The 21,046-nt window shown below is 44.9% G+C and overlaps 4 protein-coding genes across 5 annotated transcripts; 2 read left to right on the plus strand and 2 right to left on the minus strand.

The window, feature by feature from the left end:
- The first annotated feature begins 820 nt into the window (after positions 1-820).
- LOC117898369 (PP2C-like domain-containing protein CG9801) lies at positions 821-13,174 on the plus strand. Its single transcript, XM_034807707.1, is given in 5 exon segments — positions 821-1,195; positions 10,291-10,590; positions 10,659-11,142; positions 11,144-11,483; positions 11,541-13,174. Coding segments are annotated over 4 exon segments (2,199 nt in total). The 5' UTR covers positions 821-1,195; positions 10,291-10,453; the 3' UTR covers positions 12,779-13,174.
- A 310-nt stretch (positions 13,175-13,484) lies between these two features.
- On the minus strand, positions 13,485-17,154 carry LOC117898368 (VPS35 endosomal protein sorting factor-like). 2 transcript variants are annotated; one of them, XM_034807706.1, is made up of 11 exons: positions 17,066-17,154; positions 16,916-17,006; positions 16,736-16,849; positions 16,515-16,683; positions 15,806-16,461; positions 15,586-15,752; positions 15,240-15,522; positions 14,867-15,177; positions 14,472-14,803; positions 13,833-14,410; positions 13,485-13,766 (listed from the first exon to the last, which is right to left on the minus strand). In XM_034807706.1, exons 1-11 carry the CDS (start codon positions 17,128-17,130, stop codon positions 13,659-13,661), a joined length of 2,874 nt encoding a protein of 957 aa, XP_034663597.1. In that variant the 5' UTR covers positions 17,131-17,154; the 3' UTR covers positions 13,485-13,658. The 2 variants fall into 2 exon arrangements, with proteins under 2 accessions (XP_034663597.1, XP_034663596.1); XM_034807705.1 differs by having other exon boundaries at positions 13,486-13,766; positions 16,512-16,683.
- Positions 17,155-17,167: 13 nt separating this feature from the next.
- LOC117898371 (transcription factor Ouib-like) lies at positions 17,168-18,885 on the plus strand. The gene is made up of 4 exons (XM_034807709.1): positions 17,168-17,408; positions 17,468-18,213; positions 18,279-18,524; positions 18,581-18,885. The coding sequence occupies exons 1-4, from the start codon at positions 17,268-17,270 to the stop codon at positions 18,744-18,746; spliced, it is 1,299 nt and encodes a 432-aa protein (XP_034663600.1). The 5' UTR covers positions 17,168-17,267; the 3' UTR covers positions 18,747-18,885.
- LOC117898373 (transcription factor Ouib-like) lies at positions 18,795-20,327 on the minus strand. Its single transcript, XM_034807713.1, has 4 exons — positions 20,115-20,327; positions 19,500-20,050; positions 19,195-19,440; positions 18,795-19,132 (listed from the first exon to the last, which is right to left on the minus strand). Exons 1-4 carry the CDS (start codon positions 20,232-20,234, stop codon positions 18,889-18,891), a joined length of 1,161 nt encoding a protein of 386 aa, XP_034663604.1. The 5' UTR covers positions 20,235-20,327; the 3' UTR covers positions 18,795-18,888.
- Positions 20,328-21,046: the final 719 nt, after the last annotated feature.

Below are 21,046 nucleotides of genomic sequence, written 5' to 3' on the forward strand. Positions count from 1 at the left end.
TGAAACCCCTAAATAGCTGGTAATATCAAATAGAAGATCAAAGTCGAGGAAAAGTGCTTGTATATGTAAGTGTGAACGTATATTATTTGTGGTATACTTCTGTGGGATTTCTGTGCTCAAATTGAGACGCAAAGATGAGGAGAGAGAAGAGGATCTTGCTGACCTAATCCTCCCTTTGGCTCTTCACCGCTCTATCCAGCGGGAAAATTTAAAAGGATGTTGCTCTAAGCTGGGACATTTTAAATAATATTTTATTAACCTCTTTCTTGGTTTTTTAGGTCATCCATTCAGCAATTAATACAATGTCCAGTTTAATTTATTAAAGGCAGCCAGATTAACATAATTTTAACATTTTATGGAGGATGTAGAGTATTGATGGGTCCATGTTCCAAAATTATTCCATAACACAAAACAGTGTACCCAGAGAGCATGCAATTTGGTATACTTTGGTCATACTGGAAACAAGGCGAAATATGTAGCACTTGCCGTAGGCAGAATATTTTGCGTGTCTGAGTACTGGGCGTATAGCTTTATATAGCTTATAAAAAAGAATAGGGTTGATAAGCTAAATGTACAGAAATTATTCATTAATTGGGTAAAATTATATGTTCAAGGTTTAAAGGCCCAACTAGCTTGAAATATTAAATGGAATATCAAAATCGAAGATAAATATTAAGCTTTTGGTATATTAACGATATATTTTAAAAATGAGACCGTACACTTTGGTATATTTTCGAGAAATCAACGGTATATCTTGGCAAAAAATACGTGGTCACACAAGCACGAGATAATAAATACGAAACGATAAAAGCCCGAAGCCCGAAAGTACCGCAAGACCCGAAAGTACCGTAAGAGACAGGTTGGAAAATTTGAAAACTCGTAAAATTAGCTCTGAACGGTCGAGCCTTTGGACGCGCGTATTTAAATTGACAAGTGCAGTGCATAAAAATATAACTGGAAATTAAACAAAGCATTGAAATTCCATTAAAAACATGTTTCAGAGCTAAAGTTTCGTAAACAACCCTTCGTTATTGTTAAATATTTATACACACCACCGCCCGACCGCCGATTCCCTCCCACGAAACGCACGCACGCACATTACGTGTGGCGCCAATGACAAAAACAACATACACATGTAAAGGGAGAAGGCAGCAGCGATAACGAAACAAACGCAACAACAATAACTAAAATTATTGTAAGTGAATTCCTTCTGTTGCTTTTTTTCTTGCTTTTGCTATTGATTTTTGCGTCGAGTCGATTTTGGCCCCCAAATGTTTTTGCCGCCTTTTGTCGCTTTTTGTTTTGTTCATGCCTTTTTGAGTGTGTTTGTGTGTGTGTTTGTCGTGTGCTTTATTATTTCCTTCTTAGATTGAGTCCTCAAAGAGCGTGCGAGAGGGATAGGGAGTGCGTGTGTTGATTCACCTGCTGAGGTATTTATGATGCCCTAACAAAAGCCATTACGAGTTTCAGTTTGTGTTTGCAGCGCAAAGAAAAAGGAAAAGTGTGTTGTTTCCACAGAAAATCGAACCGAAATATGGAATTTTCATAGTTTAATATATTTACTTAATTGATTCAAACAAATGAAATCCAATCCGTACAACCAAACCTATGTTCGCTGGAACCCAAAGGGTATCAAAAGCTTCGCCTTGGCATTTTTGTATGCCTGCCAGCCTCTCAGCTGCTGCTGCGACGAACAACAACAACAACAACAACCGTAACGCACGATAAAGACGCAGCAGCTTTCGTTATGGCAGAGCAATAACCGGTTTTTACCTTTATCGAATTTCGAAACTGTGCTAATAACTTTTTCGCTGTTTGCTGTTGTTGTGTTCGTTGTAGTTGTTGTTATTTTTGGCTTTTCGTAAACAATTAAAGAAAACTAATCGGGTGCCAAAGAGCGATAATTTCACAAAAGAGCTGCAGTTGCAAATTAATCTATTTTTCGCCCCTGTTTCTGCTGGCAGACACAGGAAGTACAAGTATATTTTGCAAACAACCCAAAAACTTTGCCACTTAAAACGTCACTCCATTGCCAAGCTTTTTTCTACCGCTGCCTGCAAGTGATGGAAGCTTCCTCTTTTCATCTCCCTCTCTCTATTGCACCCACTACTGTGGCACGACATAACGGCACTGTAGGCCATTGTGTGGGGAGGGGTAAAGTAAGTGCAGCAGCAGTCATTTTCTTTGAACACAAGCTCCTGCCTGCACACACGCCACTGCGGCTCCAAGGATAACACGTTCGTCATGCCGCAAAATCGATTTTCAACAAAGACCGGCAATTCCTTGGAGAATCCATGCCTCCTCCTCCCCCTGCTCTGTCCCATTCCTGGCACGTGATGTGGCGCCTGGCCCGGGAATGAAAATGGGAACTTTCAACCCGTCGTCTGTCGTCTGTTACGTTGCGCAAAAATTGCGGTAAAAACTGACGCAGGGGGAAATCAGCCGGAAATAAACTGTAAATTAAAGGGGACACTTTTTTGGGGCGACGTTTTTGTGGGCTGACAACCACTTTGTCCACAAGATAAAATCCAAAGATAACTTTATTTATCAAGGGTGTTTTGTCTATGGAACCGGAGCATATTCGCCTTCTTGTGCTTCTGTTGTAATAGGAAATGAATATCGTTGTTTTGCTGCACAAATTTCCCGTAAGAATCAAATGAAATGAAAGCTTGGATTTTATTATCTTTATTTTTTGAAAATCTTTTCGCAGTAACAAATCGAACACTGGAGGGCTTCCGATTGGAAGCTGTGCAACATTCCAACAAACTATCCCCCGTTTTATACTCTTCCCACTCTAGTCAAAAACTTGAGCTTATTTGAAAAACGGATGAAAAATTCCTTCCCAAGTATCGGCGCCAGTCGGAATCCCTAGGAATTCAATCACTTTCGCTTGGCAACCAAAGAAATTTCCTCCCAACTTTTTTGTACTCTTAGTTTTTCACACACAAACTTTGAACTATTCATGGAATATTTTGTTTCCACATTTTATTTTCTCTTTTTCCCTGGTTTTTTGTTGGAGAAGGAGTCTGTTGCCGTCTGGTTTTGATGCCCCAGAGGGGTGGGGTAATGGTGATGTTGGTGGGGTGCCGCATGAAGTTGTTCTGTCTGGGACTGCCAGCCACCAACTGGCGGTCTTGCCAGGCTTCTGCCCCCATTCTCTAGCCACTACCACGACCATCCTTTGTTGTCTCGATGGCTGGTTTTATGACGTAGTTCTGGTCCATGGTCCTGCTCGTGTGGATGTTGAAGTTGAGAAGTTTGTTTGCCCGGGCTCTGCAGCTCCACAGGCGAAGAGTTCATTCTTCTTTAATGAATTAGCTCCGGAGGCAGGAGCTTCCCTGCAACAGAAGCTCTGTATAAATATTGAATTTCTATATTTGTTTAACTCGCATACAGAGTGGGGTTGTTCGCCATCATTAAGTGGCCTCTCCTGCTTCTCCTCTTAACAATAGAAAAACTCTATTCAGCTGAAAAGGTTTCCAGCTCATTAAAATCAATTTGTCTGGCGAACATTTATAGAACTTATTGGTCTTTTTGTGTGGCCTTTGATGAAGAGGAGCACCCAAGTCAAACGATTAGCAAAAAAAAAAAACCAGAACCGATCAGAGGGAGACCCCGCAGCTGAGCGGAAGCATTCGACCAGCGGCAAAATACACAAACAAATTTTGCTAAATATACAAACAAATTTTGCCAATTTTAAATTAATGGAAAAACAGCAAACAAAAAGTTGATTCAATGAAAAAAGGAAAGGGTGGCGGTAGGAACCCTCATTATTAGCCAGTGCTATTTTATAGCTATTGTTTCGAAGTTTTCATTATGAATATTAAAGAAATAAATTAAAAGTCTTACATATATTTATGTGGCTTCTGTTACTTTATGGCTTTTTCTAAGCACGCGCCAATCGTTTCCCCTACAATGGATTAGTCAGCCAAATGTCAGTATGACTCAACAATCAAACAGGGGAATAAACCGAATAAAATTCAAATTAAAACGTGGCCAAAAGAAGGACAGACAGACGGTCAGGGGTCATTTAACCCCGCAATAGAGACAGAAAGAGACCAACCAACCAACCGACCAACCACCTGGAAAACAGACGCCTGTCCATCCAGTGGGCAGACATTTGACACCAGAAGCAGACGACGAAGACGACGACCATGACTTGGATTGGGAGTAAGAGTTGCGAGGTTTTTGGAGCTTTGGGGCAGCTGACAAAGTGGCTTTACAATTGCTTAAGGGGGCCTCAGTCTCTTGTTGTTTCTTTGTGTTTCTGCTGCCCCAACACAGTTCTTTGCCCGGGCCTTGACTCCGTTTGAATTGTCTTTGTTCATTATTAACATTTAATTTAATATGTAAGTCCCACACCCAGTCACCGTTCCGCAGATATTTGTACTATAACTTCAGTCGTCCGACGGGTTTCTCTACAGCAAATTTGCATAGGAAAAGGAGTTGGAGTTGAGGCGTCGTCTCTTATTTGTATGCCACACAACGCGGGGCCAAGCCCCCAAACCCAAACGCAAACCCCAAGCGGCAGCCTTACTTTGTGGAGGCTTCTACATTTAATTTATTCATGTAGGATTAGTTGTCGTGTATAAATCGCCACAGAAACATTGACGACAGCTATGTCTGCTACCTTGACTCTCAATTCAATTATGGAAATAATGTTGTGGATGGAAAAAAGAGGTTTTAAGCAGGAGGCCAGATCTATGAGGCACAGCCAATCAGTGTGAGAACTTTTGTGGGGCTTTTCTTTAATCAATTCTAAGAGGATTATCCCCCACAATCTGCTGTTTCTTTTACCAACTTCAAACCGAAACTTGCCCCGAAACAATGGACATTTCTTCAGGCACACTCCTCTTTTCTCGTTACTATTTCACAACAGCTGCTTCTAAGGCTTAGGCCTTGCCTTGCCCCACATTTTCTTTTATTGTACGAGTACTTCTTCGACTTGTTTTTCCGCTGCGGGGGAAAAACTCTGCCTCCCCTCCAAATGGGTTTTCATTTTGGGCCAAGTAGCGCGACCTCAAAAGCTCGAGCAGAATGGGTGAAAAACATGCAAGCGGAAATGGGCTGGAAATTGCAACCAGAGAAATAAGGTTTAGGGGTGAAATCCCTTCTAAGAAATACTCGTACGAAGTGTGAATGGAGCTCCTCCTCGTTGCGAAGCAATAAAACAAAAGGAAACCTGCCCCCGATCTTTGGATTGCACTTTCAGTTTCGCCGCGCTGTCAATTTTCAGAGTGGGAATTGAGTTGCTGTGCCACTCGCAGATGGAATGATGGATGTGTGGCTTGTGGATGCAGCTGGGGGCAGCAGCAAAACTCCATTAATTCAAATTGTTGCAACAGGAAATGGAGCGTACCACGCACCCAATGAAAAAATAATGCCAATTAGATGGCAATTTAAGAAATGTTTCGCCCATGTTTGGGGGAATCGGTACAGAGCTTACCCCTTGGCTTGGCTTCTCTTTCTTTACATTTATTTCTCCCCATACGACGTCACGCTATATCCCATGCAGCCATGTCGTCGACCCCCACAAACGATCCATCCCCTTCTTGAGGTCAAGGAACCTCCTTTTCTGATTGTTTTCATGCGGTTTACGTTATGTACAATTTTAATAACCCGATTTTAATGAAGCCCCAAGCGGCACTTGGCTGTGTATTTGTTTTTGGGCAGGAGGTTTGATGGGGGCTTTGTGAGTGCGCTTTAGGGGCGGTTTAAGAATGTATTATTCATGCAGGCAACAGCTTTTCCAATGAGTGGTCCAACACCTGTTTACATATTTGCTTGCCTTTTGTCTAATGGTGGGGCAGGGATTGCAGCACTTACATATAGGAAAATTGATGAAGGGGTTTCATAAGCTAAAAGGCTGTTCTCTGACAAAATGATAGAGGGGAGAGTTGTATGTACAATATATTGCATTCATGCATATGCATATAGAAGATGATTCCCTGCATGGGAACCGCCCATGGACTAAGAGAAAAGAGTTATATAATCCCCTCTGAAAACCTACCCATATACACATATTTCTTAATGAATTTATTTCTTTTCTTTTCCTCATTTTCTTGTTCGTATTTATGGCTTGATAAGCCATCAGGGGAATGGAAAATTATTATGGCAAATCAGGAAATGAAAATTAAGAGTAGTATTCTTTTTATTCGAGAGATTATTGTTCATTCGGGTTCTGCGGTTGCCTCCCGGGCTCTCATTTGTGGTTTATAAAACCGGTTTCCCATACACAAAGCATTTGCACTTTTTAAATGCGTTTTAATCTTAGTTACACATAGTATACATAGGGTCTAAAAAGACTGTTTATTTGAGCAATAAATATATTGAATAATTGAGAATTTTTTGCCCAATCTTCAGCTTGAAAACATTTGCAGTTCAAGTTAAAGCTTTGTTTGCTGAATTAATTTGGTATTTATTTTTGCTATTCCATCTTGATCTTCAGACGGCCTTCAACTTTCTTTTGGGTGTGGAAAAGATGCACCCCGCACGCCATGAATGCATTGCCCACAAATTTTCACTTTCGTGTGTGTCTCTGCTTTTCTTTTGTGTTTCTGTCTGGCTTTGGCTTTTCAGCGAGTGATGCACTTGACTTGTGCTAAGACCTCCCCAACCATAGAAAAACGCCAGCAAACGGCTGCACCTTGAGATTCCATGGAGCGTACACATCTCTCTCTCTGTCTGTCTCTCTCTGTGCAACTTGTTGTCACCATCGTCTTCTGCTCGTAGCTTTCCATGCAGCAAATGTGTGCAGACCAAAAGACCGAGACATTATCTCTCTCTCTCTCTCTCACTAAACCCCACTTCTCTGACGACTTGTTTGTTTATGGCTTTAGCACGTCGCTCACGCTCTGCCCCTCTCTTTAGGCATTAAGTCAACACTTTTGAATATGCACAAAGGCCAAAAACAAACATAAAAGAATCTCTCTGGTGGAGAGCAACCTCAGATGAACGACTCTTTTCAAATGTTGGAGAGACCTTGCCCTGTCGTCTGTTGATGCCACATCTAATTAACCCACAGAGTAAACACAGATTCCCGTAGTAAATAACTGATTAACTTCTCGTGTGAATTGATTAACAGGGAATGCAGTTACTTCTGACTGTTGAATAAATAGAATTCAACAATTGTACTCTGTAATTTTCAGCTATTTCCAGGTTACACCTGATGAAATCTTAAGACAGAGATGAGGCTAAGAATCAGTCTGGGGTCTGGTATTTGGTGTTCTGGGATCGCCCCACATGTGGCGGCAGGGGCGATCCGTCGTCTCGATTATTTATAGTTTGAGGAAACTCATTTCGTTGTTTATTTTGGGTTTTCTCGAGCATAAACACACGCTGTGGCAGCAGCAGCAGCAGCAACTCACGAGATCTGCTCCACATTTGAGATAATATTTAAACACATACACATATACACATACATATAAACCCGATCTTTTATACACTGCTGCTGCTGTGCCCCTCCTCAGACCTTGCACAATACTCCTCGTGCCTCGGCCTGCCTGTACGAGCAGTTTTTCCCCATTTCCTACATGCTTGATTCGTTTCGGGTGTTGAAACATTCGATGTGCCCCAATGCGAACGCTCTCCATCAAAGTGTCGATTGATTGTGGCGCACGCCTCACAAATTCGAGGGATCGTATGTTGATTTAGCGGGAGTGTCGCCTCTTCGAAACGATTAAATGTTGTTATAGAAGAATTTGATTGCACTGAGGAATGCCGTGATTATGAAAGAGATCGTTGTAATTGAAGACCCACTTGTATTTATGATATAACTTGAGTTTCCCATTCATTCGTCACAGCACGTGCTCTTGTCAGGTGGACAATGGCCTCACATTAAATATTATTATGTGAGAGCTCTCACCCACAATAGCATCGTCAGAATCATCAGCGTCATCTTCAGGAGATGAAAGAAAACACAAAAGTCAAACGAGAATCGAGAAGAAAAACACTGAGAGAAATAAGAACATAATACGTACTCTTCAATAGAGGGAAGAGAGCTTACAAACTGCAAATTGGATGCTCGAATAGATAGTCTTAGAGATGTGTTGTTGTTTTGAGTTCAATATTTTCATTTACACTTTAATTCCGTCATGCGGCAGCGCTCCTCGGTTAGTTTTCTCAGTCCTACTTCGTTCTATCCCGCGTACAAATTGTTTTCTAGTTAGAAATAATTTCATTAAGAGCTTGCTTGTGGTTTTAAGAAATGTGTTGTAATTTCTAACAATTTCCACCCTGCGCATTTAAATTTTATTCGTAACATTCTGAAGACTAACCTTGTTTCTATACTGAAGTCTTTTCCCGCAGTGAGTCAAACGCCTTTTGTATGTCAAGAGATGATGATGATGATGACTTTGATTGACGCTGTGACGTGGAGGAGGAACGTGGAGCTGTAAGCTGGAGCTCAGTTCCGCTCAGGTGGGGCTCAAACTGGAGCACAAGCGAAGTAGAGGGAGAAGGCAGCAGGCAGAATGCAAATCTGTGGCCTGAGCATTGATGTTTGTGGCGGACGCGACTCTTGCGGTGCCGCCTGTGGCTTGTAATCTCACTTTGGCTGCACATTTAATCGCATATTGCATATTGCAGTACACATTGTTGTGGCCAAATTGAAATGTTATGCAGTGGCTGTGTAGGCGGAGGCATCAATGGCTGTGTGGCTGTTTGGCTGTTTGGCTGTGGCGATGCAATGGAGTGGAGTGGAGGCTTTTTCAATCATCCGATTGATTGCCATTGGCTCTGGTGGTTGTGGCTGGCTACGAGTGTGCACTCAGTTGGCTGCACTTCAATAGGCTCCCCCTCTGCCCCCTTGGCTGTGCCACTTCCCACTGCTCTATTTAGCCTCTGGCTTTGTCTTGACTTTTTCAATTCATTTTGATTTGTATCTTGGAGAGCAAAATGGAAATGTAATTTGGGTTAATTTGATTTTAATGCATTTACGTGCACTGTGGGTGTGGAGATCTGTGCAGATCAGATCAGATCTCAGATCAGATCACTTCTCTCTGCCAAGAAATTGCCAACAGATTGAACTCAATTGAATTACACTTTAGTGCCGGTTCTGCTGATTGATTCGTGATTGATCACCGATCAAAGCGAATACTGAAAGTTCGATGGGGCTCGGAGAGTCCAATAAGTTCAAGGATTCATTTAAACTTATATTTTTGTAGTTCCACATAGCTGGAAACATTGGGAAATGCATGCACCATTTTTTTTGTAGCTGTTCATCATTAATCATTCTCATTTGTCAGGCCGCAAAGTGCCAGCGCCACTTTATGCCATAAATTAAAGCCAGTTTTATTGTAGTTTATTTGTTATATGTGAAGCATTTGGCGAAATTGTTTGCTCTGAAAATAATTACCGCCTGCCTGTCATCAAGAGCACTTTCACGCTCTGTACACATTTCTCTTGTGGCTGTTGTTGATCGTTTATATAAATCGTTTTGTGTGTAGGAAAAGCCTCATCTCAGGGCTCTCCAGAGAGCAATTGTTGTTGAAGATTAGCATTTATTGTGGCTGTAAAATATACTTGTGTCTCCAAGAAGGAGAAAATTATAGCGCAGAGGTTTGCATAACGATTGTGTGTGTGTGTGGGGCGTTTATGGCAATTAAAGTGGGAACGAAGGTAGAGCAAAAGGTAGATCTATTACTACTCAGCGTGTAAGTGCTTCCGTTTGAGGTATTTCTGACCTTCAAGTGGTGTCTTTCATTTGTTTCTACCCCCTAAGTGCTGCCTTTCATTTGTTTTTACCCTTCAAATGTCTATCATCCTTCAAAATGCTGTCTCTTATTTGCTGTTCCCTCATGGAACTCCCATATGATATCATCTTTCTGTTGAAATGCAGAACTTTAGAGACTCGAAAACTTAACAGCTGCTGCGAGGGGGAGCGGGTTCGGGTTCAGTTTCGGTTTCGGGTTCTGGTTCTGTTCATTCATTAATCATCAGAGCACACACAGAAAACCCACAAAGAGTGAGGGAGAGAGGGTGGCGTGTGGGGGGTTTGGGCATACGAAATGAGTTTGCCAGACGGGGAATGAATGGGCTTTCGAGGAGGCAGGCTCTGTCTGTGACTTCCTCTACGTTCTCTACCTCTAATGAGGCAGGAGGATGATGGCCTGCGGCAACTAAAAAGCACATCCTGTCATTAGACTGCCAAGAGATGCTGGTTGCCGGTTGCTGGCTGCTGACTGCTGACTGCTACTTCTATTGCAATTTAATTTTTTATGCCTCATTTAATTGCATAATTTATTGATAATTAAATGAAACGCTCCCTCTCTCTCTCTCCGTCGTTTGTAGGATACAGAAGCTGCAGTGACTCCCACAACAATTGCCCCGCAGATGAGGTGAACGAACTGCTGCACTGGTTATCCCTCCAGCCCTAGCATCCAGCATCCCAGAAGCACCACCGGCTCTCCAGTAATTAAGAGGCACTGCCGCCTCTCTCTAATTGGGAGTTAAGATGCCTTCGCTCCGTCAGAAGGTCACCACGTACTTTCGTCAATTGAGTTTCATTGCAGAGCCCCGCGAGGGTCGTCGTCGTGGCAATGCAAACGACGGCGATGACGATGGCAACTTCATAACCAAATATCTCGAGGGGTAAGAGTCGCGCGATTCGAGTCGTAAATGGAATCAAAATTTAATAGAAATCTTTCCCTGTGTGGCAGCCGCATGCAACGACAATTTGTGGATGGCCCAGAGATCTACAATGGACTGAATCCCACAGAGATGCCAGTCCTGAAGTTGGGTGGCTATGAGGCTGGAACCTGCACCATCACTGCCGCCTGCACTGGGCCCGACGAGGGTTTGACGGGCATAAAGCGCTCGAAACTCCATTTGAGTGCCAGCTATGCGGATGACATTGATTTCATTGACACGCAGCAGGAGAACGAGGATTGCTATGCCACCGCACGGGCTCCTGCCACAGCCACACAGCAAAGCACCTCCGCCACAAGGCTCACGAATAAATTTGGAAGGCCACAGGTGGGCGGTGGCGGTGGTTCGCGCAGGCAAAGCAATGCGGGAGACCAGCAGGGAGGAACGGCTTCCACCTCGGGCATGCGTTCGCGGAAAAACTCCAAAAGCAGCATTGCAAATCTCTCGGCAGCCGTGGCGGCTGCGGCTTCGGGAGATGGCGGAAAGGCCAGCACTTCCTGTGTTGTCGTCGCAGGATCAGAACAACAGAAATCTGTTGAATGCAAAGACTGAGGCCTCTGCGGATGCCAATCCCCATTCGGAAAGGGAACGTCTGCTCCGCGAGGCTGTAAGCAATCAGGGTGGGTCGTCCTCCTCCTGCACATCTCCTCCTGCGGTCGTTGCTGGCGTGGAGAACTGGCGCATGGAATGCGACTTTGCCTATGGAATCTCGGTGTCCCTCTACGAAACGAATATGCTAACGAAGGAGCCCATGGGTAATCCCATTGCCGATTGCTATGGCATGGTTGTGCGTGGAGATTCCGCTGCAATGGCCATGGCAGATGGCGTCAATTGGGGTAAGAATACTGTAGGTAGAAAATCCCTTTTGATATTAATCCCTAGTCCTTTTGCAGGCGATGGAGCTCGTCTAGCCGCTCGCTCGGCTGTCCATGGCTGTCTGGACTACCTGGATCGTGCGGTTTTCGGACAGGCACTGGAATGCAGGGCCACCACCACGCAGGAAGTGTTTGTCAGTCTCTTGCGCAGCCTGTGGGAGGGCCACGGCTGCATACTGGAAGTAGGAGGAGCACTGTCCACCCTCACCATTGCCGTTGTGCTGCCGCTGGACGGCGCACCCGGAAAGTATGTGGTGTGCTCCTGCAATGTGGGCGACTCCCTGGGCTATGTGTACTCCAAGAAGCATGGCGTAAGGGAGTTGACTCAAGCCTCCCACGACATCAGCTCCATGAGGGATATGCGTGATGCACTGGGAGCCCTGGGCCCTGCAGACGGCAACAAGCCCGAGTTGAGTAATCTCACATTTACGATGAGCTGCATCGAAAGCGGGGACATTGTGTTCCTCACATCGGACGGAATTAGCGATAACTTTGATCCGGTGGTGGGGAAATTCGCCGAGGCCTGGACACCCGATGTAAAGCTGCAGACATCTGTGGGGAAGCCCTCGAGTTTGGCGCCCAAGCGGCAGAACAAGAGTGCCTCTGCGATCTATGCACGGCTCCATCCCTCGACGCCACCCACACGGCCAGCGAGGCAAGTAAAGGCGGGCAGTCCGCCTAGCAATGCGCCCAGTCGTCCGAAATATATGCGGTCCCAGACGCTGATTGAGCCACGCCAGGGACTGGTAACGCCAGCCGCTGTGACGACGGCACCGCAGCGCATACCAAAGTCGATCTCTGGATTGCCGCTTGTGACAGGACCCCAACGGCATGCTCTGACGCTGTATCGCCTGGAAGATCTCCTCAGCTATGGCATCAATGGCACCTTCTCGCCCTGCGTTTCGGCGAGGAGGCTCTGCCACCTGCTTATCGATTTCGTGCGAATGATAACCTCTGCGCGCCGCAAGACCCTGGAGCAGCGAGAGCTCTTCTACAAGCTCTCGACGGGACCCGATGGCGCCAAGCGGGAGGTGCAGCTCAATCGAATGCAGCATCGGGCGGCCAGAAAGAGGGTTGTGGACAGCAGTGCCTTTGTGGCTTTGCCAGGGAAACTAGATCATGCCACTGTGCTGGCCTACACAGTAGGTGGAGGAGGAGGAGCATCGGAGGGAAATGGCAATGAAAATGAGGGAACGACCACGACGACACTTTCCCCCGTGCTACAATCCAAGGAATTTAAGGAGACGAATTTCTAGACTGCAGAACCAGCTTTTTGGATATACTTTTTCTCACTCATATATCTACACATTGCTATATACATACGTATAGTATACATATATACACCCGATATACATACATAAATAGTTATATATTGTATCTCTATATCTTTGATAATCGTATTACGCTTTAAGTTTTGTTGATTTTTAATTTCTTGAATATTCGAATGCTACTCATTTGTCAGCCATAAATTTTGTAGCCATTTATTTGTACGACAGAAATGCCTCAAATGTTTTAAACTACCAAAAAAAGGATAAAAACTGAACACAGAATAAGGAAACACAAAATGTAAATTCTATTTTTACACTCCCTATCCCTCATTCGTAAACCTTTTTACACCAACCCAACTGTTGGGAATTGAAAAATGCTTTAAATTGTACCCTTCTTTGGGTGTTTATAAAAGATTAAAGAACACATGTATGAGGCATAACAAAGAGAATGAGAGTGTAAGTTGTGTGTGTTCTTGGACCTGCTCTCTCGATAAAACAGATTCATTTGACAGCCAGAAAGGTGTAATTTTTGGTTAACGCACAGCTTAAATTAAATGATAGCTGTGGCCAACGGGCCTCCCGGCAATCGTATTATTATTATTGAATAAACGCATCTGAATACTGCGCTTTTACAAAACTCTTTAAACAAATCTCGTTTCATTTATCCAGTCAAAAATCAAGTCTTGTATCAAGTCTTTATATATAAACATACATATGTTTGTAATTGCACACAAAAATGTCAGCTAAAAAAAGCACAAAACTGAAGGTAAGGTATAATGCAGGCCTTGAATCCGTAAAAGATTCATGCATATAGGGTATAAGAATATATTGAATAATCTCAGCAAGCAGCCAGGCTTCGCTCCATCTCTCAGCTGTTGCGCATGCGCAGGAGCAGCTTGGCAATGGCCTGTGCCTGCGCAGGTGCCACATCCCTCAATTGTTTGTACAGAAGCTCTACAACGCGTAGTGTTTGTGGCTGAAAAATGTATAATAAATCCATAAGCAACGGATACCAAAAAAGATAGATTTGTGCTTTACATACAAGAGTCTTTACATCCAGTTGTGTTTGCGATTTGTTAGCCAATAGCCAGAGGTTCAGTGCCAATTGGGCTACAGTTTCCTTTTCCAAATCGGCATAGCGCACAATTCTTAAGAACAGATCTAGGGATAGCTCTGCCTGCTGTCGCTGCTGCTGGGCAACACCTAGGGCTTTGAGCTGCAGCAGAATGGCATCCACCACTTGGACACACAGATTGTTGATCTCCACTAGAAACTTGGGGTCATGACCGTACAAATCATCATTGGAAACCACTCCCTGTATGTGATAGGGATACCTCTCCAGAGACTGAACATAGAGCATGTCCAAGGCATGCAGATAGATGACGCTCGGCGCCGTGCTGTCCGCCTTGAACTCGTGCTTCCCAATGACATCGAGGAGCAGGCGCAAAAAGTACAGCACTCCCTGCTCTGGACTATCGGGCACCACAATCAACGTGGCCAGCATGTTGCACAGATACGTGACTAAATAGCGCTCCAGGCTGCGCGGTTTACCCTCGAAATCCACGGTGGCGGCAGGCAGTTCATTCACCAGCTGCAAAGCGGCCTCAAAGCAGGAATCAGCTAAGGAAAAGGCAACATGTTTATACAGAAATTTCAGATATTAAGTGGAGAAATGCCTTACCCTGTCCCAGGCACAGATGCCTGAGGGCCAGCTGGCCGCAAAGCAGATATAAATCCATTTGCTGTTGGACAGCGCTGATGCTCGGAATGGTTATGAAACAGTAGGCAATGCAGGCCTTGATGAAACCCGTCGATTTTGAGGTATTACGCGTTGCCAGCTTACAAGCTGCATGCACCAGGGTGACATATACCGCATCTAGATTGCTAAATGTGCCCCTAGCCTCCACATAGAAACCTAGCTGCTGCTCCAAGTCGCGACCAAAGTGTACTTTGTGTATAAAGACATTTATAAGCTGCGATATCTGTCGTCTTTCATCGTCCACCGAGAGAGCACTGCTCGAAGAACAGAAACGTTAGTTGGGAAAAAGATTTCTACAAGATTAAAGATGCACATACTTCACAGAATCATTGAGAATCTTTCCCAGATACATCAGAGCATTCGTGACCACAGCATCGCAGGTGTATTCCTCGCTGTTTTGCTTGTAGTATGTGAGTATTGTCTTGCAGACCTCCACGCGCACTGATTCCTTCTGAAACAGGTCCAAATAGGGCAAGAAGTTTGGCTGTATTAACAGCAGCTCAATGCTGCGATAATTCTGCATAATCCTCGACAGAATATTCTGCAACTGTGGGTAGTGCTTCTCATATGCCTTGCCCAAGCACATGCGAGTATTCAGTTCTCCCAGCAGGCGATTCACTTCGTGTATCTATCGAAACAGAATCAATAATTAATAAGAGATTTATAGATTAAATCATGGTATTAGGGCACCGTAAAATACTGTGATACGAAGACAGCCCAGGTCTCTACGCAATTGATGTACTCATTCGGATCCGTCAGCTTGTTGATGGTCTCAAAGGCAGCCTTCAGAAAAGTCACACGCTGTTCCTGCAGCGGGGCACAACTGCTGACGCTGCTTCCCAGTGAACGAAGCAGCTGGGATTTGGATATGCCGGGCGTCTCTGAGGCATTTATCAGCTCTACAAACTCCAATGCATTTGTGGCAATGAACTCAGATTTGAAGGAGCTCAGAATGGACATCAGTATTGCACCGCTGTTGAGGCATTAAAGAGTTGAAATGGGATTAATTTAAATACATATATGGACTGCCACTCACTTGTTTTTCAACTGTTTGCATTCGTTGAGGATATCCTGCGTATGAAGCTCGCATTTGTGAACCAAACACAGCAGCATATAATCGAATGCTGGTGCATACAGCTGCAGATACGAGCTGGCGGTGACGATCTCCGGGTGCAGATTGAAACGGGCCACAAAGCGAAAGATCTATCACAGAATTATTGGTCAAATAAAGCCATTAAGACAGTACTTTCACTCACCTGAGGATAAACAATGAACAAATCGCCAAAATTCTCACGAATATATGTCTTACTGGGCGTCACAGTCACACCCATGCGCACTAGATAGCAACGCGCATAGCTGGAAACCAAGGGGTCTGCAATGCCTCTCAACTGGTGCGTTAGGCGTCGCAGTAACTTCTCGTATTCCTCGCGATCGGATGTCAAGAACTCGTAGCATTTGAATATGGACATTTCCAGGTACAAGCGCGGCAGCAGCTCTCGTATGGAAGCAATCTTGTAGAACCAATTCTGGCACGTATCCCGAGCAGCTTCACGTTCGCGTTCTAATGTGGCCGCCGAAGCACCAGGCAGGCCCGATGCCTTGGCACGCAATCGGTCGTACACCAGCTTTCCGAAGACATCCAAAATGTCCGTAATGAGGACATACTGGCTGGGATAGAACTGCAGGACAGTGGTGTCCGCCAACATCTTGGCACACTGTATGGCGATCTTCAGAGCCTTCACTCGTTGATCATTGTTCCAGGACTGGGTGAGCTCCTGCTTGAGTTGCTCGAATCTCTGAATGTATTCCGGCTGCGTGAGGTCCATCATGTGCCGCATAGAACCATCATCAAAATGATCCAGCTGTTCCAACCGATACTTGGTCTTGTCTGCCACCACAGTTTGTGCTTTGACTGTGATTGAATGTGTTAGGAAAGGAATAACATCATCCCACAAGACTTACTACTATCGCTGCCGCCATCCAAGCTGCCTGAGGCGACCAAAAAACTAGTCGATAGCGATAGCTTCTCATTAGTGGTGAAGCGATTGAGAATACCCAAGCGCCTTGTGCTCCATTGCAGAGTATTATCCTCTGGCTCTGTCCTGTCACGTTCGCGACGCTTCGACTTGAGGTCCTATGGAAGGGGAGGGCTCAGTTCATGGGTGGTTGGGGGATTATGCACTTACAAATTCGCTGACCATTTGGGAGAGTGGATCATTCAGTTCTTCATCTTGGCGCGCAAATTGTGAAAGCGGATCAGTACCCTCCAGAGCCTGGCTCAAAGGATTGCTGTCCACCATCTTCATGCAAGAATTTCGAGGGTTCATAAATTAAAGTCCAAGAGGGCGTCATATTCCCAGACTTACCGTGACTGTCTGCTGTTTTAGCGGATGCTCCAGCGTGGCACGGCCAGCCAAGTGGTTTTTCCTCACTTCATACAAACGCGGCACGCACACCCTAGAGTAAAATGGGGATTTTAATCAACAATTAGTTGTACATTTTCGCTGAAAACGAACCAATCCAAATTCGACATAGCGTCCTGGTTGTTGTTGTCGGCATCACAGACACAGCTGTTCAACATGTACAGCCGCGCGTCGAATGGGCATGTCTGCGTGCGCTGTGAATGGCAAAAATCCAGCTGACAAGCGACGCGTTTACTTTTTGAGTTCTCAAATTATTATAAAAAAGGCACAAATTCTTACAATTGCAACCAAAAAGATGTCCAAGTCGTCGTTAAAACACTTGAATAGCACTTGCCGGGTGTGTGCGAAGTATGCAAGCACTAAAAGATCGCCGCGTTTATTTGACAAATCAAATCTAAAGATGATTGAGAACATTGAGACGATCACTGGATTGCGGGTACTGTATCTTGGCCGAAAAATATTCTTAATAGTTGTAGCAATCATATATTCTCATAGCTGGAGCCCTTTGCATGTCTTCCGGATCTAATTTGCGAGTGCTGCTCCATGGAACTGAGTGCTGCAATAAAATTTCGCGAGCGCTGCATTGGCGCCCAGCGGAGTCTGCTAACGGGACTAACCGCAGACCAGCAAAAGGGGATATCCTCGTTCTACAAGGCTGCCATCATGGGCTCTGATATGGAGGGCGAGGAGGAGGACGACGACAAGAAGGCCCAGCCACCTGAAGTTGGAGAAACTGAAGAAAGTTACCGTCATGATGAAATAGAACCAAAGGAGGAGGAAGACGAGGAGGAAATGGAAACAAAAATCGAATATGACAATGATTTCTACGATATGGCCGAAAACAACGTGGTCGAGGACGACGAGGCATCGCTTATAGAGGAAGCCGAGTACGAAAGCCTCATGGCAGACGAAGAAAATGAGGAACAAATTCATCAGGTGCAAGAGATGATGGATGAATCTGGGGAACTCATTACAGGCGATGGCAATGACGGCTATGTCTACGACTCTGATGACGAAGTGGCCGTGCTCGACAATGTGTTGGACGATGAGTATGAGCACGAGAATATTGTCGTGAAGAAGTCCAGTCTGCCGCCCAAGCCGAAGGCACGCTCTGACGACCCGCGGCGCCGTGGAACTGGCGGCATGTACATTTGTGAGCAGTGTGGCAATCACATCAAGGGCCGCATGGCTTTCGAGCTGCACTGCCGTCGCCACAGAGGCGATAAGCAGTTTGCCTGCGAGTAAGTATCCCCCACACAACACCAGCAGCTACAGTATCCATTACAATTCATATTTATTTTTGTAGACTGTGCAATTCTCGCTTCTGCACCACATCCGAGTTGAAGCGTCATATGCGAAAGCACACCGGAGAGCGTCCATTCGCTTGCCAGTACTGCGGCCGCTGCTTCACCGATTACACCACTCGCGTAAAGCACGAGCGCACCCACACCAATGAACGACCATATGTCTGCGGCACATGCGGCAAGGCATTTACTACCGGTTACATTCTTAAGAACCACATGCTAATACATTCCGGCGAACGCGCTTACAGGTGAGTAAACTGCTTAATTCCTGCCTAGAATTGCATTGACGGGTTCGATTTTAAAGGTGCGAGCTGTGCGACAAATCTTTCATGCTCCCCACTCATCTGAGCACGCACTTCCGTTCGGGTGTGCACAAGCGGCACATGGAGAAGGCCGGGATCACACAGGAGAGGGAGCAGAAAAAGGAGCATAAATTGGAGGAGGTGGAGGAAGACAGTTTAAATATTTAGAACTAAAAAGTGCACCATTAAAAATTAGCCTTGGGGTAATGACGGACTATACTGACAAGTAGCATTTCAGCGGTAATATAAAAGAAGTTGAGTTGTAATAAAAGTTTAATCATTAATAAATTCTATCTTCAAATCAAAATGATCAAGTCTCCAGTTGTTGGTTGGCATCCAGTGAGGATGCCTGCTCCACAGGCAAAGGCACTTCTATCGTGAAGGCCATTGACGGTTGCTGCTCCACTAGGAAATCAGTCTGCTGGGGCAGAACCATCTCCAAGCCCTGCTGTTTCTCGGCCTGTGCTTTCTCCAGATTCTGCTTGTGCTTGTTCGACCGATAGTGGTCCTTCAAGTATATTGGTCGTGAAAACGAACCCTGGCACAGCTCACACCTGCAAATGTCAATGTTAATATTAACAAATTAAACAAAAGCCACAATGAGTTGGTTACTTGCCTAAACAAGCGCTCGCCCGTATGGACGCGCATATGGTTCTTTAGAATGTATGCATTAGTGAAGGCCTTGGAACACTGGGAGCAGACAAAAGGCCTTTCATTGGTATGAGTGCGTTCGTGACGCAGCCGCCCGCTGGAGTTGACATAGGTGCGTTCACAGTAGCGGCAGGGGTAGTTACGAGCCCCCGTGTGCATCACCTGATGTCCTTTTAGCTCCGTGGTGGATAGAAAGCGGGCGGGGCAGAGTCTAAAAAGGTCCAAACAAATTACAAACTGTACTGAAGTTGCTTCGTTTTCTCAGCCTACTCGCACTGGAAGGGTCGAACGCCGCTGTGCTTACGCTGGTGGCGTTCAAACGAAGCTTTACCAGTGATATTGGTGCCACATTGATCGCAGAAGAAGCAGGCATGTTTTGGTTTTTTGCTCTTTTCGCTTGAGCGTCTCTTTCGACGACCTTTTCGGACTGTGGCTGGTGATCCAGGGTCATTATCTTCTGACAAGAGCAGCTCTTTAAATACGAAATCAAGATTTGCATCATTGCTGGTATCCAGATGGTCCACACCATCGTCCTCCACCTCCCCGCCATTGCTCAGATTCTCATCTTTGATCATTACTTCTGTGGGACTGGGCGGACTCTTTGGCTGTGTAGCAACTCCCAGCTGTATCTGGGTGCGTGTACTACGGCGTACACAGATTATCTGGGTGGATGCAGACCTGGAACTCTCAGTGGGCATTCCATCGCAGGTTTTTAACTTTTCTTGGCTGCTCAGACATTGCTCACGAAACTCTATGGCGCTCTGCACGGCGGTTTGACATCTTTCGCATATCCAATCCGGTAAATCTGGATCGAATTGAAGCTGAGGTGGGGAAGGCAAATGATTGTTTTGAAAGTATATAAATTTTGGGTTCCTTCTAGCTTACCAATATGCCGGCAATTAAATTTATTTCTTGGACCAGACCCCGGGCGTTGCTTTTGAAAAGCTTCAATGCATTTTTGTCGTCCGTGTTGCTGGCGCATGTTCGACAAACGTTTTGCAGCATTTTAGTATGACTAATGGATTATAAAACCTAATAACTAACAATTGTTTTTGTTTTTTTGGCGGGGCTGCGAGAAATGTAAACAATTACAGTTAATGTTTGGTACAGTGTGACCGCGGAATTATCGATAATATATACCGACACACCCTCGGAAGTATACCGAAATATAGCCTTGCATTTTCGGAATATACAGTAAATATACTGTCATCTTAAATCATTTTCCTCGACTTTGATCTTCTGTTTGATATTACTAGCTAGTTAGAAATCTCCGTGCTAAAACTATAATATTATCCGATTTATCAATCAATTCTCCATAAGAGTGGCTAGTTTTCACGACTTCCTTTTCTTGGAATGTTTCCAAATTAAGATTCGAACTAAAAAGGTCAACCCACAAAAATAACATAAAACGTTACGTGAGTGGGAACGGAATGCAACGTCATTTGACAATTTGTTGCTTGTCAACAGGTAGGTATAGTATAGTATGGACATTTGTATACCCTATTTTCATAAATTAATATTAAAATTTAATTTTCAAAGCCGCGATTAATAATGGCTTTATCTTAGACTGACATGTTTTTAACCTTTTCATATGCCTTCTATGTATATACATATGTACACACATATATCCATCTATGTACATATATCGAGAAATATTCCCAGTCTGTGTGCTTCTTTGGCGGAACATTGGTATTGGTACGAATCACTGTAGTACGCGTGTACGTGAGGGCAGCGCAGCAGCCGCCCAGCAGCAGCGCTGTGCCGAGCCCTGCACTAGAGTGTCTGGTTGCTTTTAGCTCGGCCCTAGGTGATCTGAT

This window comes from Drosophila subobscura, chromosome O (genome assembly GCF_008121235.1).
Source record: "Drosophila subobscura isolate 14011-0131.10 chromosome O, UCBerk_Dsub_1.0, whole genome shotgun sequence".
Taxonomy (NCBI): domain Eukaryota; kingdom Metazoa; phylum Arthropoda; class Insecta; order Diptera; family Drosophilidae; genus Drosophila; species Drosophila subobscura.